The following is a 26,856-nucleotide window of genomic DNA, read 5'->3' on the forward strand; positions in this document are numbered from 1 at the left end:
CCAACAACCAAAGTTATTCGTTGGTTTATTGGATTTAAATAAGAAATTTTCTTTCCAGATAACATTATATATATTTCCCATCTCTTTACAAATCTTTTTACAGTACACAAAATAATAAAAACAAAACTGTACAAAATACTTTGAAACATGTATATACATTATCACATTCAAGGCAGCTTGTCATATAGCAGGCTTGCAAGTGAACAAAAAATTTAAGCATAATACGGTAAAAAAGTATTCTGAGGATCGAAAAAGCATTATGAATGGATAAAATGGCTTTAGAAGATGTCTTTAGGCTTCTCTAAGTCATAACACAGACTATTCTAAATTGTCCCTTTGTTGTCAAAAGTAATATTGTGCAATCTTACCACTTTGTTTGGGGCTCCATTATGCACAAATTCCTATGTTCAGACATTGTTTGACCTTTGAACTCTGTACAACTCAATTCTAAACTATGCTACAACACATAATAAATAATACTAGTGCACCTGTTGCTCGAACTTGAGCAATTGCAAATCATTACATGCGTTATTTCAAAACAAATAACAGTCATAAATTCCGATGACTTAAAAAATGTCAACTCAAAGATAATTTAATCAATCAAAGATCACTCCAGTTATCGAAACTGAAAACGAACGCTCTTGTGTGTATCATGTGTTTACTATGAACAGCTGTAATGAATACAAATTATTCATCTCCTGTTTAAGTAAACAAAATCTTTTCTTCATAAGAAATACATTGGGATTTTGATGACCTGTGGGGCAAAGCCCAAGGACTTTAATTACAGGAATCGGCAAAAGGGGGCGTATACACAAAAAATACTTAATTTTGACACATTGTTTGTAAAAATCCGTCCATTATTAACGGAGGAGTACTGTTTTGTAGAAATCACCTTCTAAGGATATCAACACAGAGGGAAATGTTTACCCCTTTGAGGTGTTTGTTTGTTTTTTTAAAACGAGGTATACCAAGCTTGTAATAGTGTTTTTTTTAGTATTCTACAATAGATTTAGTAAACAACATAGTCAATAAAGGATATCTTACACTTCCATTTTACTGTATTAGTCCAATATATCACAACAAGATGCAGTAGACTCCCTTTTATTCAGATCCGTTTGGTTGGTTCCAAGTTTAAATGTTTCAGACCTGTCTAATCACACACACACACACACACCGCTTGGTCCAAAACAACTTGAAAATAAACAAGTCACAAATGGTTTGCCTTGCGCTTTTTGAAATGTACAGATTTTTACTGGTGTATTCCTTTATTGTGTATAATACTCAATGATTTTTCTTTTTTGTATTAAGCTTGATGGTTTGTACTACGGTTACTAGTTTTGGATTACGGTCCAGACCTTAGTTAGGTGTCCGAACATGAGGAGTCTAATTGTTATAATAAAAAAAAAAATTATACAGTGTTTTAGGTTTTATAATTGCTATCTCAACTATTTACTGTAAAACCTAAAAAGTCTAATTTATTTACAACAAAGCAACATGAAATGTATGCTTTATAACAGCAACAGTAAAACTTGCAACATTTGATAAAGTGTTTAAGCATATAGTAACTGTAAAATTTGTTTGGTTGTAAACTCCGTCAGAATTTTTATACTTTCACTAATCCTAGTGGTCATCATCAATCTTCATAAATAAACAGTAGTTAAATATCACCAATGTCAATTTTTCTTATAACTCTATGGCCTTGAAAGAAGAATACCCTTGGATTCAAAATATATGCAATGTAATTTTATCTAAGCTTTCATCCTAGGCCCAACTAGAAAAACAGCCCATGCTGCAGCGCGAGCAGCGCAACACTTCTGTACTAAAATCTTACGATTAAAATCTGACAAACAGCCAACATTTACCAAAAACATATGGGATATTGTAGTGAATATATCCACTAGTGTGACGTCATGGATCCTGCAGCATGGCCTGTTTTTCTAGTGGGGCCTTGCTTCATCTCTCCACTTATTCATCTAATGCAATTCAAAATGCTCTTGTCTTTTTACAATCTTCATAAGACTAAAGTTCATTATCTTCACTTTAAACAGATACAAACAAAATTACAATAACAAATTGTAAACATATTTGTATCATGTAATCAGTTTGTATACTTATGATATAACTTATCCTTAGAGTTTATGTTTACATGAATTAAATTATTTTATTTGGCAATTGGCATCCTCTTCAGCATTTAATAAAAAAATATTCAAATTTGTATACATATTTTAATCTAAGTGGCATTTTTTGTATTTTTTGTAAGGGAATAATCCATTCATCAAGCTACATTATTGATATTATCATACAAATATCAATATTTAAGGGCAGCTGGATCTCAGAATCAATCCTTTCGGAATCAATCCAGCAGCCTTTGGATTTGAATAGGAGGTTTTTAACCATAGCATCCCATTTTATTAAAAAATTAAAATAGATTGATAAAATCTAAACTATTCAATTGTTTTACTCATGGTTAATGTTACTGAAAATGTTTAAATATTATTTTGTTAGACCTTGGTTAGGCGTTGGTTTTGGTGGTAGGTAATGTTGAAGGGGTTGTAGTCAATTGAGTGGTAAGTGCTAGCGTTGTTGGAGTTGTCATTGTTGAAGTTGATGGTGTGGTGGTTTGTACTGTTGTGTTGGTAACTTGTGTTGTTGCAGTCCCAGCCGTGGTCGGTTGATTGGTTGTCACAGTATCAGCTGATTTTGATCTTGAGTTATAGTCCGAGTAGCAGTCCGAGTTTATTTCAAGTTTGAACGACTCATCTGCTGGCAATGATGCAGATTCTTTTGCAGCCTAAAAATATGTTATGTTATAATAATTTTATTTAGTAACAAGTTTGACTTGTACTTTGCACTCTCTCTTTCCATCTTGTCCACTAAAACAGAACCTTAGTTAACATATAACACTATATCCAATGCAAAACTGATTCTGTTATCACTCTCCAAGCCAAAAACTACCGAGGAATATTAACCCAGGCAATTTAGCCCAAATTTGTAATACTGAGGAATATTAACAAGTATGTGGCCAATATGTTTAGGATACCTTTTTAGTTTATAATTGTTGTAGTAACTACTCAGCAGGAATGTATTAATTACAACATCAGGAAAAAATCTAAAACCATACCAACCCATCACAAACTTGATTTTTTTTTAAAGAACCATCACATGCACGACCTAAATTCTTTAAAACATTAAGTTTAAATTTAATTAAAGTTGTATCTTTTTCTATTTATAGAACTACTAGACATTCCATCCCCTTCTTAAAGCTGCAATCAATTTTAGAATAAGTGTGGAAGTAATGAATTGAATCATTGACAAGGTTACCCTGATATAAATTACTGATTTCTGTTAAATACGCCAACATTTTGACCGAGTGAAATTAAAAGTACGTATTGCGTGCTACAGCATCTTTGTGACACATTAACTGATTATCTCATAGTAACAAAAACCAAGGGAGGTTTAAATAGAATTTTAGATTAGGGGTCTCCAAAACGGCCATGGGCCTCATTCATCCTGTAAACAAATTCTCTCTGGCTTGCAAACCGCTTGATACTGGAAAAAACAATTTGTTTGTAAAGATACACCATACTGTCTCTTGCGATAGCAGCAATGCCTTTTAGTATATTTTGCTTATAGATAAATAACAGCCATGGATACTATCTTTTTCATCGAAAGATATTCATTGCAATTGCAAGAGAGGAAAATTTATTGTGGAGAGCTTAAGGAATACAGTCAAAGACTCTACACGCTCCTCTAGTGAATCTTTGATGCTATACTATTTTCCTATAACTGCTCATATTACTGATGCTAATAGAACTACTGTTTTAAACAACAAACCTTCTCCACTGCTTGGAGCACTCGAAGAAAGTTCTGCCCAGCCAACTTTTTCAGATCGTTCTCGCTCCATTTTTCATCTCCGAGACGATCAAACAAAGTAGGAAATGTAGAAACATCATGTAAATGGGCAGGGTATCTAGAAATCAACCAGAAAAGATTACACAAATGTTCACTTTCCCCTTTATTCAATATCTACAGTGGCTGCCAATGCCGCCTTTTATAAATCCCCTCAGCTAATTGTGATAAAATATTTTGATTCATTCAATCTTACTCTACATTAGAATGTTCAAGTCCAAATGTTTCTGTACTATGTTTCTGAGTTGCCAAATTTAGTTCAACAAGACTCTGATAGATGGCAAGTATTCATCTTATTTTTATTAAAACAGGGGGGAAGTAGGAATTTAAAAGGTTTTGTAACAGCAGAAATTTCACTGCAATTTCTTGTCTAACCTAGTTCAATTTTACACATAAGCTGAAAGAGTCTTTGAGCCAGAAAGCATATTACAAAATTCAGACTTTTTTTAAAGATACATTTTAATGGTTTTTTTAATTCTTGTTAGGGCATAATTAGATTACGGAACCTAGATATAAATGAGATATAAATTGACGATGTACCAGCTTGGGAATTACTTTTGTAATCATTGTATCAGGCGTTATGTACAATAAAGCTTTGTCTATTGTCTATTGTCTAACCATTCCAAAATCATGTGCTTATCTCTGCAAAAATACTGAAAGCAGGACTCATTCCTTGCAAAGCCCTTCTGTAGCACCAGATTACAGAAAATGAAAGTTTTTTGTGACAATTACAGGAACACTTATTAAATAGTTCAAAGGGTTTCTCAAATTACATTTTATTGTGCGCAAATTCGGGCAAATAACTAAACGACAGTTGCATAAAACTGATGAAAAGTCAGCATTCCCAAGTGATTACATAAGAACTGGAGAACTAACTTCCCTCCAACCATTTACAACTGTTGCAGGTGCTATGTGTCTTTTACAAATGATTTACCTAATTTACAAAAACTACTCACACTTCATCCTGAGCATCATACTCTGCTCCTATACCAAGTTTGTCAACTCCAGTTATGTTCTTCATGTAGTTTAGGTGCTCTGGAAAATGAAGAGTATGATGAAGACATAATATAAATTTATTGGTGTCAAAAAATAACCATGGAAAGTTATATTTGAAAGACAGATAGTGTTTAAATAAATTTATGATCATGTAGAATAATTTTTTAGGTAAACTAGAGGACCCATGCTGCTCCGCAGCGTTAAAATAATTATTATATCCGAGAAATAATCAAATTTATAATTTTTGATTGAGTAATACAGTATCTTGAGCTTAACTAATTCAAACGATCAATATCTCAAATTAAATCCTATAATTTACTGATTATTTTGTGTCTAAAACATATAGAAATACATGAACAATACTGGAGCTATTGATTTTTAACCATACTAAAACCTTATGAAAAATACTTTTTATATTAGTTTTTCACCTTGCGTTTGCTTGAAACTCGTCCAATTTGAATAACTAATAGCTTAAATGAAAGCCAGTATTTAACTGAAGGTTCTTAGACTAAAATATATAGGATTATAAATTTAAAACTGGTAAAGGTACATCTCAAATTGAAGTAAGAATCATAAAATAAATCAAATTATGTGTTCTAGTCGTGTAATACTGTAGATAAATATTTGTAGATAATTGATGGCAAATTTGTGATTGCATACCTTCAATTCGAGACCTCAATCATGAAAATCGGTCGGGTAGAAAAGCCAAACGAACCCGGCAAAGAAAAGCCAATTTAACTTCCATAAGAAAAACATGGGAAGCGAATTTCGTTTGTGTATACACCGAGTGGGATTATAGATAAATATATGCCAATGCTATATGGCAAATCTGTGCGTGCATACCTTCAATTTGAGACCTCAATCATCAAAATCGGTCGGGCAGAAGAGGCAAACGAACTCGGCAAAGAAAAGCCAAATTTAACTTCCATAAGAAATACATGGGGAGCAAATTTTATTTGGGTATACACCGAGTGGGATTATAGATAAATATATGCCAATGCTTGATGGCAAATCTGTGCGTGCATACCTTCAATTTGAGACCTCAATCATTAAAATCGGTCTTGTAGAAGAGCCCAAAGAACTTGGCAAAGAAAAGCCAAACTTAACTCCCATAAGAAATACATGGGGAGCAAATTTCGTTTACATATAAGCCGAGTGGGATTATAGATAAATATATTCCGATGCTTGATGGCAAATCTGTGCGTGCATACCTTCAATTTGAGACCTCAATCATGAAAATCGGTCGGGTAGAAGAGCCAAACGAACTCGGCAAAGAAAACCCAAATTTAACTCCCATAAAAAATATATGGGGAGCAAATTTCGTTTACGTAAAAGCCGAGTAATACTATAGATAATTATATGCCGATGCTTGATGGCAAATCTGTGCGTGAATACCTTCAATTTGAGACCTCAATCATGAAAATCGGTCGGGTAGAAGAGCCAAACGAACTCGGCAAAGAAAACCCAAATTTAACTCCCATAAGAAATACATGGGGAGCAAATTTCGTTTACGTAAAAGCCGAGTAATACTATAGATAATTATATGCCGATGCTTGATGGCAAATCTGTGCGTGAATACCTTCAATTTGAGACCTCAATCATGAAAATCGGTCGGGTAGAAGAGCCAAACGAACTCGGCAAAGAAAACCCAAATTTAACTCCCTTAAGAAATACATGGGGAGCAAATTTCGTTTACGTATAAGCCGAGTAATACTATAGATAATTATATGCCGATGCTTGATGGCAAATCTGTGCGTGAATACCTTCAATTTGAGACCTCAATCATGAAAATCGGTCGGGTAGAAGAGCCAAACGAACTCGGCAAAGAAAACCCAAATTTAACTCCCATAAGAAATACATGGGGAGCAAATTTCGTTTACGTATAAGCCGAGTAATACTATAGATAATTATATACCGATGCTTGATGGCAAATCTGTGCGTGAATACCTTCAATTTGAGACCTCAATCATGAAAATCGGTCGGGTAGAAGAGCCAAACGAACTCGGAAAAGAAAAACCAAATTTTTTTAATATATAAGATTATCGATTAACTCTTGAGTAATTTACTCAAAGCTCTTGAGTGGCTTTTATTATTTGAGTTAGCAAGTTTAAGCGTGTTAAAAAGTATTTGCATGTCATTAAAATAGTGTATGTTCAAAAGTGTCCCTTTATTTCCAATCAATAGCTGCCAAAACATTTACAATGTAGGAAAATATTTTAAAAAAAATATCACTGCATTTTAGCTCTATCTCTGAAATAAATACACTTGAACTATTAGTTTCTAATTAAAGTAAAGTCTTAAATACATACTTATAACATCACTTATGGAGATATTGGTTATGTTGTTGTTGAGGTACTGTGCCGCAAATGTGACCATCACAATACCACCATTTTCTTTCTGAAAAAAAAAACATTGGAACATTATTTGTTGTTTGATAAAAATAATTTATGATATAAATAAAGTATAATGCTGAGAAAAGGCTAGTAACTTTTGGAGTAAATTACTCAGGAATGTCTTTGGGCTGACAAAATTGAGAATAAAAATATAACTTTAGGGAACCATGGGATCTGTCTCACTCAAGCATTAAACAAGATTACTGGAATAACACACGCATTTGACATGGACTGTGTATATGATAAACCTGCATAAGAGAAACCCCTAGGCCCAACCCAAGGGAAAGGTATGATATGTGTAATGTATGTTGGAGGAGATGAAGAAGAATAAACAGGATATTGGAAGAAGAATGCACAAATTAGTTGGTATGTCCAAATATACTTACAGTATCTTCTTGAATATAAATTCAGATTGTCCCAGGAGTAAGTAAACAAGGAATAAGGCCACAAAAATATTTAATTGAGCATTTTTCATTGATTTATTTTTATTATTTTCCGCCTCATCTTATGACACATATAGCCTATTGATGATTGAAAACAATTTTTTGGTGGGCACACACACAGTGGCCTCTTAAAATAGAGTGACCTATTAAGTGATATTCACAATCAAAAAATAAAATATAAATATAAAATCCAGATTTTTTGTGCCACTGTTTTATTTTTATTTTTTTGGTCTGTTTTTTGTCTAGGGAAACAAAAGTATTCCGTTAATGGTTATTTTAAAAGGTTACACATAAGATACTGCAATTTCTCTTAAGAATACATTAACATGTTTAGATTAATCATATTCTCACCAGTTTCTGCAGAACGTCGTCCTTGATGTTACGAGAGTTGTTGACAACTCCGTAAGCGGCTGCACGCGTGAACACAACCGGAGCTTTGGTTATGCTGAGAACGTCCAGTTGTGTTTTGTGAGAAGCCTCTGATAAGTCAATCAGCATGCCCAGGCGGTTCATCTCTTTCACAACTGCCTAAAATGAACAGTAATAACAAAGACTAGAAGTAAAGGCATTCACAATGAATAACTATGATGGTCTTCGGCATGGAGCAGTGTGACATCATGTTTCTGCTTGGTTGCATCAGAGCAGTAATGTGATCACTGCTACTAAAGATGTTCCCCTGATAGTGTCAAGAAATAACTAACATAAATCAGGAAGTTTTACTGAATTCCATCATGTGAGACAATATAGAATATCATAGTCTGCAAAAAACTGATAGCAAAAACAAGCATCACTAATGGAATTTCTGAGAACGTCAGTGTAAAAAATAAGATAAAAAAGTCATAGCACACAATGTGTAGAGTGGTGTCTACAAATCCTTTTGTTCAAAGATGGAACGGATTATTAAACATATAGATAGATTTACAGTAAATTGAATAGAAATCTGTATGACTAGAAAAATTGGCTAAAACCTTAAAAGAGGAATTTATGGAAAGAGAATAGTGGTAGGCCACAAACAATTCTAAGAAACCGTAGGCTATAAAGGTGGGCATAATACTGAACAATTAATGGAAAAGGAGGAGCACACATTGCCAACATACATTGGTGTGTGGCCTTTAGGGACAAAGATAAAAGAAGTCTTATCAGCTTCTAAATCAATGATGATGATCCTTTAATCCAGCAGTTTAATCCAGTTAATGTTAATGTTTTCCCCATGTAAAATCAATACATACAATAATAATCTCAAAATATTAATGTTGTTGCAATGTGACAGTCTAAAAATGTTATAACTTCCTAAAGCACTACACATAATACAACTCAATAGGCCCAAGTAAATAGTTTGACTTACCGCCCCAAAACTAGTAAGTCCAATTGAATCATTTGGGTCACTGTACGATGAAGCCCTGAAAAATAACACAATATAAGTCCACTTCACAATATAACAAAATAATAGTTTTTTATAGTGTTTTTAAGTTAAAAACCTATCTGTTGATAGGTACCGTTTTCAACCACCTGAAAAGTATGCGGCATGTGTATTTTTTATCACTACAGTCCGTAGTACAATTACTTCTTTGCGACACTCACAAATTTTTTTCTACTTTCGGCTACTGTTGCAGGAATTGAATGAAATGTCTTGGTGAATAAAACTTCCCAGAAAAATATTAGTTCTTCAATAAACACTCTTTTAAGGGCACAAATCTTAATTAAAAGGTTAAAATTCATCAGCTGTTTCAATTGTTTGTTTCCTTTTTCCTGAGTTATCCTTTTGAGTCTGACTATAGTTTTTCTATATTAAACAATGAAAAGGAACGGTATGTTTTTCTGTGGCATTGGATGGTATTACCTTTTAAGTTTTGTTTCTGTACTTTTAACACATTAATCAATGTATCAAAAAAATATTTTGTTTATTTTTGTGGGAAATGAACCATATAGGCAGTTTGGAAGGAAACGTATATTATGTGGAAGAGGAAAAAATGCTCATCTATAAGAGTACTAGCTGTACCCGCGGGCTTTGCCCCGCTTAACTTCATAAGTATTCGCATGGCTCAATCGCGTCCTGGTTGAAGTTCGTTCGCTGCGCTCACTTGTTTTCAGGTTAGCTCGTTCGCTACGCTTACTCGCCTCCAGGTTGATGTTCGTTCGCTACGCTCACTCACCTTTTGGTTGCAAATTAGCTGTTGTCATAAATTTAAAAAAGTCATCCCTTTTATTGTTTATAATACTTTGATAAAGGTTTTTTATGTTTTAATATTTAACATTGGAGAATTTAAACGTTGTTAAGTGCACAGGTGTGCTGCAATTGGGGTTTAATACATTTGGACTTATTCAAAAGTAAAATATTTTTCTGTGCTGCACTGTGTAGAAACACTGTGGCACTATTTCAAATCATGACTATTGCTAATACAGAATGTTGTTATTATTCAAACGTACAAAACAGTTGGTGAAAGTCTGCTTTTGAATTATATTTATTTGTAAACATTGATCAAAAAGTCTGACATTGGCCCACTTAAAACCTTCTGGGGCAGAGCCCTTTTGACAGATCTGCACCAAACTTTACTCGAAACATCCTTGAAAGATGCTTAATAATGCCTGAAAGTTTCATTACAATCTGTCAAGCGGTTTCGGAGTCCTTAACGTATATACATATATATATATATACACACATACATAGTTCCTCTTTTATAGATATAGATTCTCCCTTATGACATGACATTCCTTATCATCTCACTCCATTACACACTTACCGTACATTCATATTCAACATAAAATGCACCTAAGTGTCTTCAATGATACTTGATGTTGATGAAACTGATTTACATCAAAAACAAGCTCCTACTCAAAATATGGGTTGGACAAAGCAGGCCACCTCTTACGAAATAAGATAAATAGTGCTAAATTAAGTAAGATAAAGAGTGTTTGATTGTAACTACTGACCAAGCCGTGGAGCAGTTGGACGTGAGGGACAAGACTCGGACACCGAGGTTGTGAAGTGTTCGCAACACAGACATGCGGCCGTCGAAGGAATGTCCACTAGTAACAGCTAGCAGCCCTCCCAGCCTGTCTGTCCTGAACCCGTCTGTTACATCTGTAATGCAAATGCATGAGGAAAATAGTTTTGAAATTGTAAAAATCCACAGGTAGTTAGAAAAGTTAGTACTTATTTAATTTATTCTAAAATTGCAAGCAGCTTGATTGAAAAAAACTATATGACTTTATTGATCCTTGGGGAATCAATTAATGATGTATTCTAACGAAATGTTGATGTTAGGTAGCAAAAAGACCAGAGTTTTAATATTATTTTTACATACCTTTTTAAAATGCCAATTATAAAGAGAAACACCAAATAAAAGGTTTGTTTATCTTTGCAATATAGATGGAAATGCATAATTAAAATCCATCTTTTTCCTTATTTATAGTAGAATATACCCAATCTTCTTCAGATACCTGAGAACCAAGCCATAGTCCGAACTAAAAAATATCTGAATTCCCATATTCCTTTGGAGGCAGTTTCGAAAAATCAAAAAGCTTCTGACTTTTTTTGGATGAAACTGTCAATCTCTTGATTACTAAGTTTTACCTCTCAGATATGACCAATGTTTGAACTAATCCAAGTAAGGTAATGAATGAGTGAGTCACAACAGTGTTAAGATATTGGTGATTAGTGTGTAAAGTCAAGAAAAATTCTGCCAAACACAAACAAAATTAGTTTAATTTTAATTTAGTCTACTCACCGCTGCTTTCTTTCACAATTGTTACGTTGCCAGAGTAGTGGGACAGCAGACGAGACATGGCATCTACTTGTTCTAGAGTGAGAGCAACAGCATCCTTGTACTCAGCTTCGCATGGAACCCGCAAACTCCAAATCTGCATAGATAAATAGAGCAACGGAGGAAGTTAAAAAAAACTACAGCACTGACTTTGAATAGTGTGAGTAAACCTCATATCCTATTGTGAAACTTGAAACCTATTTTGATGTGTGTTTTATGAAGTCAATCAATCAGTTTAGTAATAACCCATGTAGCACAGATGGTTGGGCCAACGTTGGTAAATGGTGGAGCCACACAGTTGGCCAACGGTAGAAATGTCACCTCTTTAAACTGTTTTCCAGCCAACCTTTGTCCAACAATGGCCCAACCAAAATTATTTCACACAAAATAATAAAGATTTAGTACGAAAAGCATAATTATTAGTTGAGTAAATTGATTAAATAGTTCATAAAAACAAATTTTGAAAAAAAGCTGGAACAAAATTTTTTTGCCCAGACGGGTCTCGAACCCGGGTCCTTCGACTTATGAGCCTCTTACCTTACCACTGAGCTATCTGTGATTGTTGATACAGAGAGTTTTCAAGTGGTGAAAGAGTAGCCGACAGTTGCAATGGTCGCAATACTTCAAACATTTTTGATACTACACAGTATAATATGATTCTGTTAATCTGTTAAGGCATCATAAGTAGTTATTTTTTTTTGGAGTTAGAGAGGATACTGGTGTTTGAATATAGATTAATTAATTACCGTTAGATTATTAATGCTATTATAATTGACTGTTATATGATTAATTACTCTTTCCCCTGAAATTGTTGCAAATAAGTTAAAGAATATTAATTAAAAAAATATTTGCATTATTATAATTATTAAAATTCATTGTTGTAGCCCCGGAACTGTAATATATAAAATATCTGGTTTTACAATACCTTTATCAGTTCCAAAAACTTTTGGAAACTTTTGGAACTGATAAAGGTAACTTATTGTAAAACAAGATATTTTATTATAATTATGTTGTGAAAGCTAGACCCAGAGAATGAAAGTCGTGTAAACTCAACTATGGACCATCGTTGGTCCAACAAAAGTATCTTTTGTTGGTCCAACGGAGTGAAAAACGGTTGGACAACGGTTGGCTTGATGTATGATACCCAACAATGCATATTAATGTATTTCATTAACAATGAACCGATGTTGGTCCACAGTTGTAAATATTGGTTGGCCCAACTACGAGATATACAGTTGGACAACGGTTGGTTGGTTGTGGAAGCTCCAACCAACCATCGACCAACTGTCCCACAGTTGGCCAACGTTGGCCCAACCATCTGTGCTACATGGGAAACTTGTCATCTCAAGCGACAAACTCTTAACACAAAGGGTGTACATTTTTAGCGAATATCCCTATAGGGAAGTAGCTATTTTCGTAGGTGGCACGGTTAGACCTAGACCCCGGACCGATTTATTTTTTCATTTTCATGTCCCTAGAGGCCAAACACATTCATTCATTTTTATATGTGTCCTTGAACGCAATAACTCGAGTAATTTTAGTCCGATTTTGATTAAATTTGGCTTGAAGGTGTAGGTGGTATAAACTTGAATCTGAATGAGTTCGCAATTAGTATATCAGGTCATAAAAACGGGGTGTTATGGGGTATTGAATTTTCCAAAAAATATTTTTACTCTTAAAACATAAAAATGCCCGATTTTTTATTACAACCATCATATAGAGCTTAAAGAAACAAATAATATTGTATATTAAAGCAATGTAAAACTAAACGTTATGGAAAAAATTCAAAATACTGTTTAATATTCCCTTGTAATTCTTATGGAGAAAAAGAAAACTGTTTATGAATGAATGTATGTTGATTAAATTTTAATTTATTTACTTCATCCTATAATATTAACTTTTGGTAAAAAAATGCTTTTTACCTTCCTCGTAGCAGCAAACTTAGGTACTCCTTAAATCCATTGCTATTTAAATGGGGAATGAAATACGTCTTTTTTAATTTATGGAAATCTTATTGTAAAAATCCAATCAGACTAATTGAAAACGCTTAGTCTGCAGGTTTGCTGCGGCGGGGTATTTTCTTAGTAGGAAAGTCCTAATAAGCAGAAAGTGTAAATAGTGTGTTAGACTTAGAAGATAATCACACACATTATTTTGTGTATAGATTTTGTTTAATTTCAATAGTGCTGTAGGGCCTGTACTTCAAAAATAGCCTTGCTAAAGAATTACCTGGTCTTCTTCAGCAAATTTATTGCCAATACCTTCATTTTTGGCGATGTTTATTTTATGTTGTATATTCACCAAAAATAGATTGTTATTGTCATTTAAAAAAATTATTACTCGGTACATTTCATCACTGTTTAGTATTGTTTATATTTGCACATATTTGCCCCAAAAATTTGTTCAGGTTCAGATCTCAGAATTTCGTAAATAATATGTTTTCCAAATCGGCGGTGGGCAATCTAATCTAATCTAATCCCTTGTATTTTGTGAGAAAATGGATAAGTTGAGAAATAAATTCTTTTCCAGCCTGTTATTTACCTGAGATCCGACAAATCCGCTTTGAAGTCTTGGAATATCCGTCTGACAGCTTTTACAAGCTGTGTTCCCAAACACTGTGTCATTGCTGAGATTGTGGTCAAAGTTTACTTTGGAAATGTTGTTCTGTACCAGATTCCTCAGATTTACCGCAAAGAAATTAGACCTGGATGTGGGAAATATACATTCATTACTAAAAGTCATCACTGTACCTATTGAGTATAATGAATCTAAAGACTGATTGCAAAGAAATACTTTGTTAAGGTGTAAAAAGAATTGAAAAAATCCATCATTACAGTATAACAATACAGGATAGCAATATCATGAAAACAGAAGAAGGGTATTTAGATTCTATTTTTGAAAGACATGTTTTTAGGCGAGGTTTATTATACTGTATTGATCAGCTTGTGGGCTTCACTCACCTGAATTTGTTTTTCAACTCCTGTACGCGAGAAACATAAAGTTTTAATTCCCTGAGGAAGCGGAACGTTGTTTTTGGTCGTGAAACGTCGGAGCAAATCCAAGGACGATTTTTTATTTGCATGTATGTGTGTTGTGTGTCTTCATTGTATTACATTTTGACGAGTCCTGGATTAACAAATTAAGGTGAGTGAAGCCCACAAGCTGATCAATACGGTATTTAGATTACAAACTACAATAAATACCTAAAGTAAAAACAAAAACACTCCCCATATCTTCTTATCTGTAGTAAACCTAGCAAGTTAATTAAAACTCAATTGTCATATTATTTAAATTTATGAGTGGAACTGTTTTGAAATAGTTCAATATGGTAAAACCTTTTTCCTTATCTCACAAGTTTACAAAAACACAAGAAAACTTCCTTAAATACAGGCTTAAAGCTATACAAATTTGCAAAATTTAAAAATTGGCAATACAGTAAACTTTTTAAGTTTAAATCAAGAAGATTTTATTGAATAAGGTTTATTATTCTAACTCAGATTATTTAGCTGACACCCTTTGTGGTTGACAATTAATATTATTTTTTGTATGCAATAAATAATCATGTAAGATACCGTACTGTTTAAATTCATCTATAATGGTCCTCATAATTCTAAACAAAAGAGAGATATCCTGTAAAAATCACGGTTCAAAAGTTAATGCAAATTTTGTGAATTTTACCTATTAAATATCATAGTTACTCTCATCGCTTACCCATAATAAATTTTGCTAACAAGCTAATGGGAGAAAGTATGTGTCAGATTGCTGATACCGTTTTTTTTACAGCTATGTTTATGTTAATATTAATAGAAAATTATTTAAAGTGTATCTACACAGCAGCTAGGGAACATAATATTGTTCTCTTTAGCGTTCTCAAGCTGCTTGCCATTATTTGCAAGGAACCAAGATTATGTCTCTTCTGCATCTTGACCCCGTTGCAAGGCGATGGTATAGCACTAAAGTATAGCGACTAGTTTAGTATATTTTCTCTGTACCACAATTTTACCCACCCCACAACTAGTGGAGACTCTTGTAGGACTTTGCCACCTTTGAAAGGCTGAACAAAAGAGCTACTGTTGGGCGATGAGAGTCCTGACCAGATCACTGCTATCAGTATTATACCCACTACAGCGCCACCAGCATAGAGCAGTTTGCGTGTGTCTAGTGGGTACACGTACACTGAAACACATATTTCAATCAAGCAAACAATAAATGACCCGAAAATAATAATGCTTATTGTATTATTATTTCAATACAACTGTCAAAAAACGTTAAAACACAAGTAGAGATTATTAGTATTAGATCCATCCAAATATGTCATTTTTTATGTTTTTGATCCATGCTTTACAAAATATAAATTGTTGTAAAGACAGAAGCGCAATTTATTTTCACTAAGGAAAATGAATTGCTTACTCCCTACAAGGAGTGGATTAAATCTTATTTAATTTATGGCAATGAGTGCCACTTTTGTTAAGTGGGGATGATTTCCTACTATGATAAACAAACAAGATTAAGTTATTAAAAGGATAATCAATCATCTCATTGTGATGTATCATATTGATATGTACTGCATCTTGATGATGAAACAAATAAGGCCCTTTTTTATACACTACTTAACACTTGTATATGGGTAAATTCCCAAGTTCTGTTAATAAATTACCAAAATGTCCTTAGCTAGTTGTGTAATTTTTTTTACGCCACACTACATTATTTTGACGAACTTCCCACGCAAGTATTTAGTCCAGAAAACAGCTGTTTGCCGCCAGCTTATTCAAATGGTGTTTCATTGCGTACTACTGTGCTGCAATGAGTTTTACCGGACACCAATCAGCTGATTGTACTGTATTTAGTATTTAGGTGGCAATGAGTGGTTATAAACAAAAACATAACCTCTCGATGACTAGTGATTTTTAGTCCTTTAGTTGGTGGAAATATATAAGGATTTGTACAGATTTAGTAGTATGGCGTAAACTATCGTACATCACTCGTCCAAAATGTGTGTACCGGACTCGTATGGTAATCCCGTACTCGACTTCGTCTCGCACGGGAACGACCACACTCGTCCGGTAAACACTTATTTTCAGGACTAGTAACGTAATATACTATTACGCCACACTACATTATTTTGATTAACTTCCCACGCAAGGATTTAGTCCAGAAAACAGCTGTTTGCCGCCAGCTTATTCAAATGGGGTTTCATTGCGTAATACTGTTCTGCAATGAGTTTTACCGAACACCAATCAGCTGATAATACTGTATTTGCGTGGCAATGATTGGTTATAAACAAAAACATAACCTTTCTTAGAGGTTATGATTAGTGATTTTTAGTCCTTTAGATGGTGGAAATATTATAAGGATTTGTACGGATTTAGTAGTATGGCGTAAAATATCGTACGTCACTCGTCCAAAATGTGTTTACCGTACTCGTATGGTAATCCCGTACTCGACTTCGTCTCGCACGGGAACGACCACACTCGTCCGGCAAACACCTATTTTCAGGACTAGTAACGTAATATACTATTACATACAGATAAAATTCGGATCTGAAATTGTTTGCCAGTAGAAAAACTGACTACTAAAACTTTATTCAGTAATCTGAACATGCAACTCAATGAATTTGGAAGTGACCTCTACAAGGGATTTTATCAAGGTTTGTTTTATTGCGAAGTTATCTTATCCTACAGATTGATTTAAGTTTAACAGTGTTATATCATGATCTTAAGCAATACAGGGGAAAATTTTTAGGAACAAAAACTTCTTTTAAATAATGTTATATAATATAGAGTGAACTTTTCAAGTTGGTCCTAAATTTTATAAAATAAACTATTTAAAACGTTTTTTCACAATCTAGTTTACTGGCACACAATGTTTGCAGACTTAAACCAGTGTGAATATCCACTGTAAATATGCTAGGTATTGTTCTGTAGTTTACCAGTTATATTGGTTTTAAAACCGGCCGAGTCATATTTGGTCGTTTTAAGTATCAGGCCTTCAAATTGAACTGTTTTATGAAGTAACCTGAGGTATAAAAAAACATGTTGGAATGTAAATGTAAATCCAAATTTGGTTATATTTTGGTTTTATAATTTCTATAACTAATCGTTAATTGTTGATTTTTTTACCTCTATTCTCCATTATTAGTTACTAGTGTACCTGTTGCTAGAATTCGAGCAATTGCGAAGTGTTACAGGCGTTATTTTAAAACAAATAACAGCCATAATTTCCGATGACTTTAAAAGAGTCGACTCAAAGATTACGGAAATACTCACAATGTACATAACAATTCGATATAATCAACATTTCTTGTAAATATATTTTAACTAGCTGTACCCGTGGGCTTTGCCCCGTTTAACTTCATAAGTATTCGCATGGCTCATTCACGTACTGGTTGAAGTTTGTTCGCTGCGCTCACTTGCCTTCAGGTTAGCTCGTTCGCTACGCTAACTCGCCTCCAGGTTGAAGTTCGTTCGCTACGCTCACTCACCTTTTGGTTGGAAATTAGCTGTTGTCATAAATGTAAAAGAAATAATAGTGCTGCACCCTGTTGGTAATCCTTGTAACTTTTATGCTATTGAACATCATAGAACAGAACCAACTTGTTTAATTGAAACAGCTGTCAAGATTCATTAATTCCTTTTAAATGTGAAAAATCATAAGGTTAACATGGGGAACTACAGAGCCACTGGGGCGGAGCCCGAAAGGATTTTTGGGATAATAATATGCTTTAATGTTAATCGAGAATGTGAGCTATCATCATGCCAAATTTTAGCCCAATCCGTCCAGTAGTTTGTGCGTGATTGAGCAACACACACACAAACTCACAAACTTTCAGATTTATAATATTAGTAAGATATTTCAAAAGCTGATCTTGCTTTTTGGTGTTTTCTACAAATGTTTCCCATTCAAAGCTGCATTAGGTTGTCTAAAGATTATAAAATAAAAAAACAAACATTATTTCAATTTCTTCTACTTAGTGGTGTTCTATGACTTTCCTTTGTTTCCATTGATTGTAGGCCCACTTTTATAAACTAGCAGACTGGGTATATACCCAGGGGCGCCGAAGGTTTGGGGGCGCCCCCTCAACTGCGCCCCCTCAACTAGGAAAAAAAGGGTGCACTGCTTTTGGCTTTGCCCATCAGGGCACCACTGACCCTTAACGCGGCCCTGATAGATTGCAAATCCGCTCTTTTAATGATTGGTAAAGAAATGCAGCACATTGTTAATTCAGTTTTCTTTAGTATATCAAATTGTCGAGACTTTTTCTTGCTGTTTTCCATTTTTTTATTTACGCCAACCCAAATTCAAATAGTACATATTTCATTTCAACCATGTCAGTAAATGTTTTTAGCATATGTTTCCTTCAATTGCAACTAAAATATTAACAGCAATTAAATTATCCACCTGATCATAATCAACGTAAATAAATATGTTCTTTATAAGGATAACATGGGAACTTTAAAAGCCACTGGGGCAGAGCCCAAGGGACTTTAAAAATATGATATGTGGGTTTAAATCTTAAAACAAAAAAGCCTTATTGTTCACAAAGTTTCATGTAGCGTATTAATAATATACATTTTGGAAACTACCATTGCTTAAACAATTATGTTATGCAGATTGTTTTAGATTTAGTACCTACCAAGAACTAAACATTAAATTTATTAGATAAGTTATTTAGCTAAATTAAAAATATTTACTACAAAATACTATAATTTTTTATTTTAAATTTACCGGTACTATAAAAATATTTACGTTAATCATAGTGAACAAATTTTAAATTATACAAAAAGAAAACATTTTTTATTAGTACACCTGTATAAATACATAGATTGCTATACAAATTACCCATATCAGCTGTTTTATTAACTGCAGCTACAAAAAGGTATTGACGATAATATGGACAATTAAGGGCTGTAAAGTGGAAACTGAATTTTCCCAGCCTTATGACCAAGTCCAATCGATTTCTTGTGGCCAAATACCCCTTAGTAAAAAAAATTAAAAATCTGCGGACAAAAATAAAAATTTGTAAGTACACACGCTTCTTGATTATCAATTACTTACATGAACTTTATTTACAAGTATAGCTTTCAGGTAGTGATACTCAATTTTACCTACACTAGCTTAAATATACAATTTTAGGATATCAATACAAGGCACTAGCGTATTTGAGGTAAGATTTACAACTTGTTTTACCTTGTCTACAACACCTAGAGATTGACTCCATGCAGCCTTCTCTTCTCTCTGTGGGATAATAACTCATGGCCTCGACTGATAACTGTCTTATCTCACCTGAAACTAGATACTCAAAGAGCTCAATAACTTAATCAGTTCTATGAACAGTATCTGGTCATGCTAAATGTTTATGGCATGTAAACATTGTGTGTAGCTTACGAGTTCCTCTTTGCATCATTAACTGTTATTTTATCAGTTGATTAGCCATGCTTTGAACTTAAAATTAGGAAAATAAGTCTATTACGGAACAAAAAAGTGTTGCCAATGGTTGTAGAATTTTCGTATTTTTTATATTATAAATAAAACATCATGGACTAACTTATACATGTATAGTATCAACTAGTTTTGAAAATCTCGATATATATATTCCTGTGATGGTGTAAAATAGAATGCATTTAAAAATGTAAACAACACAAACATAAACGTTATAATTACCTTGTTGCTCCCATGGAAAACAATAAATGAGTTGTGTGGATACCATTTAAAAAAAATCATGGGTGTCATTTAAGCTTTTTAACTGGGATGGCAAGATCTATAGGGGGGGTCCAAGGGTCTCCTACCCCAGGAAATGTTAAGAAACTGGCTTTAAATTTGTTTAAGCTTTTTCAATTTATTTTCACAACAAGTTTATTGCTAACAGCTAAACAATCATTTTAAAACTAAAACAATAATTTTTAAAGAATTGAGTTGTTAACTAAACCAAACAACTCAAATATGTGCCTAATTTTAATTTATATGTGTCCAGCCTGCTTGGTTTTTATAAAAGGAAAAATCAAGTAAACATTTGTAAACAAATTTCTATTTTACTCAATGTTATCATATTGCATCACAAGTTACTTTTGCACAAAATGAAGCCTTCTCTTCTGGCTTGAATTAGAGTCATCAATAACTTTGGAAATGTTTACTTCATCACTCCTTTCAATAGCCAAAAAGAGCTAACGAAGACAACAGAGTTGCCATTTTCAGACAACTATACATTTCTCATTCACCCTCTTCACACATTTAAAGTTCCTTATTTCATTACATAAATTCTCTACTACCGGTACACCAATATTTCTTTCTAAGTTTATGATTTAAAAGTTTTCAAAAGACATGCTGTGCCAAACATAAGCATGATTAATGGAAAATCAATCAAGTTTGAAAGTTCCTTCTGGCTAGACTTGTATTTTTCAGTTTTAAGTGTTTGTAAATTATTTAGACTTTTACTTTTTACTTCAAAATTGGGTGGCAAAATACTGGGCTCCACAATTCTGGGTGGCAACTGGCACCCCTGAATTAGGCACCAATAGAACAGTAGGAAAACTGGTATTTTAAAAATGTAGATGCAATTTTAATAATTATTTACTCTAAGCATTTTCACTCTAAACTTACTTATTTAGAATGTACACAGCAAGTCATTTTTTCTTAGTTGTAACACGCTGTAACTCCTAAACAAGTAGCTTTAGAGAAAAAAATTCCAAGAATAAAAACGTTTTTAAATTGCAATTAAAATAGAATTGCATTGCAGAACATAAGGTCTTCCCAAAAGAAAATCAAAGTTGGCGGCCATATTGGAAAAATGGCGGCTAAAATTATTTGTTCATCTTGGCCAACATTTTTAAAATAAAAAATCCAAGGCAGTTACAATTAAAAATTTGTTTATGCCTCTTGTAACTTTTGATTTAAACAGGTGACACACTTATATAAATCACCCTTAATATGTTAAATGATCTTTTAGAAATAAATTTAGAACACAAAAAACTAAATGGTGGATATCTCGCCAACAAAGCATTTTTGGAACAAAAATTTATTCTCGATTTTTGTTTGATTTTGACCCAATAAACAACTTATTCCTAAATTCTTTGTAAGTTACTTACTTATATGGGACACCCAGTATAATGTAACGGTGATCTTGAATTTTATTCTGAAGAACTACAAAAATGGATATATGTAGAGATATTATTCCAAGATAAGAATCAGGGTCATCATCAAATCACTCAGAATCTGAAATATTTAGGCAGTGTTTCAAGAGACAATCAATGAGGTTGTGGCGTGACCCACTACAGAACATGCCATGTCCATGTATAGTGTCTCTCCCTCTTGGCTTAGTGAACTGAAACTCTAATGGTTTATCGTGTTTAGGTCAAAATAAAATATATGATTCAAGATCATAATTTGTTTGATTTGAATCTCAGTATTTTCATGTTGACTTGAATCAGATCTTTTTAAACATTATACTTAGCATTTTTTTGCTTTCTCTCCATCTGATGGATAGACATAGCTCGTAGATTTTCAGCTGTTTTGAGATATTATTATTAACTAGAGGTCGCCCCGTGGTCGAGAACTCGACCAAAAATATGTAATGTTCTAACAGACTTCTCTATTTTCACCCCAAACTGTAGAAAATAAAACATGTGATCGGAATTTCTTCAATTTATTTTCATTTTCTGTTGTTTTTGTTTATGCGTCATTATTTCGTCACCCCATTAGACCCTATTAGATTTATTTCGCATGGCAACCCATTAGACCCATGTTAATTTTTAGAAATTTTAAATTCATTAGCTCCAAAATTTATTCATTGGATAATATCATGGACAAAATATTTTGCTACCGGTACTGTATGATTTAATGAAGTGAGTTATCGGAGATGAGAGTCAGTCATATGATCCAGCTGTTGGAGTTGGATAACGGTTACACAACCATCTCATGAAGACAGATACATACAGTCTGTCAGTGATATGATAGACGGCTGTCTGTCTATACCAGTTGAGGCTTCAGCTATCTCCGCCACTCCGCGTCTGTCAATGTTATCAGATCTATAGCTAAGATGGTGACAATTTCGTCATGATTAAAACTATTCATGTGGGCTACCTATTATTTTAGTAAACTTTTTCAAGTCTAATAGTTTTTGTAACATGATTATAGGTTCCTTCCCAACATAAAAGATGGGATCGGATATTATCTCCGGACACGTGAAAACAATGTTTCACTAATCTGAGATGGAAAATTCTCATGTATTTGTAGTTATTCCAGGTAGTAGATTAAATAATTGTCCATGCTCTTAAGTTTCAGATTTTTAATCAGGCAATATGGACTAAACACAGATCAATTGAACAATATTAATTTTTACACAGTAAGCACACTGTACAGTAATTATAATCAGATTAAATTAAAGATTAAACACCGACGATTAGGCCTACTGTTGACTACCGTACTAGAAATTAAATAGCAATGGTTCAACAATTGCAATAACAAATATTTCTAGGGTGGTATTGTATTGCCTGACACTGCTTGAATATAATCATTGGGCGTGTATAAATAATTAGATCACTTGATGTATAGGCCTACTATTAATGATGTACCTAATTATTGTGATACAGTATAACATATACGGCATTGTATTGATACAATTAGAGTGATGCTTGTACTTAAGTAAATTGCTTGGATTTATTTAATGTTCTTTCCCGTCTTTCTTCGTAAGGATACGGTAAATGACTTCTGTCTGTCTGTCCATGATCATGAAGCAAAAAAGTGCCCTCATTTTCGCGTTTCATGGGGAAAACGAGAGCACCTTTATCGAAGGAACTGTTTAGGTGTTTTCTACATGTGGTATGGAAAGTGTATGTTAGCATAGATGAAGTAATAATATATAGGCTCTTTAAAATAGTCTTGGAACGAAATTTATAGACGTTTACCAACCTTCTTTAGTAAATGTTGAACATATTTTATCGTGATTTGCGGAATACGCATTTGCTGATAGTGACACAAATATATTTTCACTGTTTTAAAACAGGCAGGCATGGAAAAGATTAAGATATTTCAATTTCCCGTATCCAAATTTAACTTTTATGTTACGCTTATATTTTATGGTATGTATCAACTTTAATTTTAGCTCAAGTCAATGCCTTCAACACGAGGGGAAGTGCCAGAAAGTAGTTAAAGAACATAGCAAGAAACAGGAAATATCCGAATTTTGTTTACATGTCACGTTGAGTAACTAAATGGATCGTAAACATAAACAAAATATAGTGTTACTCATCCGAAAACAAACATTAATTAACACGCGTAGAACTGTAGCACCTTTATGTTATATATACCATTTATGTGTTATGGAACTTATGTTATGTTCCCATAAAACCCCATAAAACAAAAAATTGGATTTTAGAAAAAAGGCCGGGTTTGATTAAAATGTGTATGTTATGGTCCTTAAAATTGTGAACAAAATGGTACAGATCCCATTTCCATGAAAAAGTACGGTTCAAACGTTACTTTAAATTATGTTATTTCCCATAAAAACCCCGTAAAATAACAAAATACTATCGGATTTTAGGAAAAACCTGGTTTTGATTAAAATTAATATGTGGTACTTATAATTCTAACCAAAAATAGTACAACCCCTATTGCTGTAACAATTATGGTTCAAAAGGTATTACAACTTTTGTAATTTATCCATATAGAATATCATAATTACTCCCACCGCTTACCCATGATAAAGGTTGTTTTTAAGCTAATGGGAGAAAGTATGTGTCAGTTTGCTGATACCATTTATTAAGTTGGTAATTACTAAAAAAACATCAACTAAACCATCGATAAACGATGCTGGTGATAGCTGGTGACGGCAGCTATTTTAAGAGCTCCTTCCTTTTAACTTTAAGAGTCGCCTGACATGTTCCATAGTAAGGCATTCAGGTTGCAAGTGGAAACAAACAGCTGATTTCCCTTAATTATTTGGATTTTTTAAACACTAAAATTGATTACAATTTGAACCGGTAAACATTGAAACTTTTCTTTTGTTTATGGACGATAGCCTTTCTACCCTTGAAAAACATTTCAGAACAGGCAGTTTTTTGTACTCACCAGGACCAGGCACACTGACAGAACACACCTCTATTTTACATTATGGTTGGAATATTTTTGTCAACACGTTTGGAACGCAATATTACCGTACTATTGTAAAAATGTAGTGATTTGGTAAAAATGGTTTTGTCAATAAGTTCATTGAAATCAATATATCTGAATAGCGATGCAACTATTGCTTGTACGTAAACACCGTTAGGCTATTACACACTGTACAGCTGCTACGAAGCCTTGAAACAAATTCACGCCTGTGTGGGATATACAGAGTGGCCTTCATAGTGTTTTAGACGATTGTTTTTCAATTCCTACAATTTACATAGCTCTGTGACGCTTTGGTTTGGTTTAATCCTTCTTCAAAATCGTATTATTAACTTAATTGGGGATTCGTTTTATTTTTTATCATCGTGAAAAGTTAATTAATTATCACCGAAATTGAGTAGTTAAAATCTAATTTTCGTCAGAGGAAAGTAAAGTTATTCCATTCAGAAATCAGTAAATGCGAAGTTGGATACGGTTTTACAACACCTTACGTAGGTTTACAGCTGCAGCACTTAACAGGTGATAATAAAACCGTTTTGGGAAATTATTGTAACCTACCCATCATAAAGTTCACCTATTATTTTATTAGGTAGGTGGATTTAAACATTGTAGCATTGGCAACATTAAATAACTTTGGAAAAAAAGTCTAAATATTATATCTTATTTAGTTTTTCATTTAAATGGTCTCATTTAAGTGATCTCATCAATTGGAGATCAATGAATGGACTAAATTATTCCCTCCTACGTAAGCAGTAAACAAACCTTACGCCACACTGTCAAAACTTAACTATGTCCAACACTCGTTAACCGTCCTACGACTTACCGGCGAACTTTCTTACAGCGAGATAACAACCTGTGAAAGCACGTGAACTACTCTGTGAAAATGTTAAAGTGAACTACAACTACATCTAGTGTAGGATATTGACGTACGGATGCGCGCGCGGAGCTAACTACTACCACAGCCATGGCAATAACCGCGACGCAAGGGTAAACAAGTGATCGAGTCACCACTGCCATTGCCTGCTAATTAGGTTAGGTCATTCGTGTTAACGATGGATGACAATGCAACAGGATAGATAAGATAATATCTATCTTGAAACCAGATTTCAGGGATAGATATTAGATAGATTATCTATCTAATATCAATATCTATCCCTGAAATCGGATTTCAAATTAGTCACAGAGGGTGTGCCACAAGGCTCAATACTTGGTCCACTACTGTTTTTGGTTTATATCAATGACCTACCTCTGATTTTAAAGTCAACATCAGTAATGTTTGCTGATGGCATTTCCATTATTTTCACTGATCATAGTAAAATTTTCATGCAACAAACAGCTGATCGATCAACAAGATTTCCTTAAGCTAGAAAAATTGTTTGAAATGGTTTGGCGATTGGCGAAATAAAGTAAATAAAGATACATCTCTTCTGATGGAATTCCAAAAAAACTACCAGAAATCTGACTCATCAACAAAATTAGATTTGAATCTTTCTCTAAATTCAGTAAGCTCAGTCTAATTCTTATAGGCATCTTTCATGTTCATTATTTTATCTAAATCTGTTGACATATCCACTCTCATGATGGTTTATTATGGTTATCTCTATAACTTGTTTAATTATGGTGTGATCTTCTGGGGAAATTCAGATAGGAGAAAAAAAGTTAATACATAAGAGAATTATCCGTATTATTTTTGGACTTAAAGGAAAAAATCCTGTAAGAGTATTTTTAAAAATCACAAAATTCTTACTTTTCCCAGTATATACATATATAGTTTGATTTTGTACATAAGACAAAATTTATCAAATTTTCCAAATAACTCTGATTTTCACAACTATAACACAAGACAAAAGAATAGCCTTACATAACACCCCCACCATTGAACATTCTCCATATTACTCTGGTATAAAATTGTATAATAGCCTGCCTAGCACCATAAAGTGTTTGACAGATTTTAAAAGATTTAAAACCAGTTTATTCAAATTGTTGTCAGATAAATGCTGCTACAAGATTGGGGACTTCTTCAATTAGCTCTTAGTAGAATGTAAAATCAATAGTAATGTATATCAATGTATAGTTATGTTTATTCTTGACTTGACAAAATTCATGTATACAAATGTACTGTTTGATAAAGGATTTTTTTATCTGATTTGATTTGAATAGTACAGCTAGCGGTGTGACCCACGATGGATTTGATTTGAATAGACACTTTGGATTGTCTAGGAGATTTCTTCCATCAAATTTAAAGATAAC

At 33.4% G+C, this 26,856-nt stretch overlaps 1 protein-coding gene across 3 annotated transcripts; it reads right to left on the bottom strand.

Annotated features, from left to right (window-relative positions):
- Window positions 1-46: 46 nt before the first annotated feature.
- On the bottom strand, window positions 47-25,545 carry LOC128988850 (dipeptidase 1-like). 3 transcript variants are annotated; one of them, XM_054410562.1, is made up of 13 exons: window positions 24,568-24,778; window positions 21,588-21,714; window positions 19,693-19,794; window positions 15,513-15,681; window positions 14,047-14,209; window positions 11,470-11,602; window positions 10,673-10,823; window positions 9,087-9,141; window positions 8,093-8,269; window positions 7,215-7,302; window positions 4,866-4,944; window positions 3,835-3,970; window positions 47-2,791 (listed from the first exon to the last, which is right to left on the bottom strand). In XM_054410562.1, the coding sequence occupies exons 3-13, from the start codon at window positions 19,757-19,759 to the stop codon at window positions 2,513-2,515; spliced, it is 1,497 nt and encodes a 498-aa protein (XP_054266537.1). In that variant the 5' UTR covers window positions 19,760-19,794; window positions 21,588-21,714; window positions 24,568-24,778; the 3' UTR covers window positions 47-2,512. The 3 variants fall into 3 exon arrangements, with proteins under 3 accessions (XP_054266537.1, XP_054266538.1, XP_054266539.1); XM_054410563.1 differs by lacking the exons at window positions 21,588-21,714; window positions 24,568-24,778 and adding an exon at window positions 25,430-25,545; XM_054410564.1 differs by lacking the exon at window positions 21,588-21,714.
- Window positions 25,546-26,856: the final 1,311 nt, after the last annotated feature.

This window comes from Macrosteles quadrilineatus, unplaced genomic scaffold (assembly GCF_028750875.1).
Source record: "Macrosteles quadrilineatus isolate MER2022 unplaced genomic scaffold, UCM_ALF_1.0 Scaffold_3__2_contigs__length_128488019, whole genome shotgun sequence".
NCBI lineage: Eukaryota > Metazoa > Arthropoda > Insecta > Hemiptera > Cicadellidae > Macrosteles > Macrosteles quadrilineatus.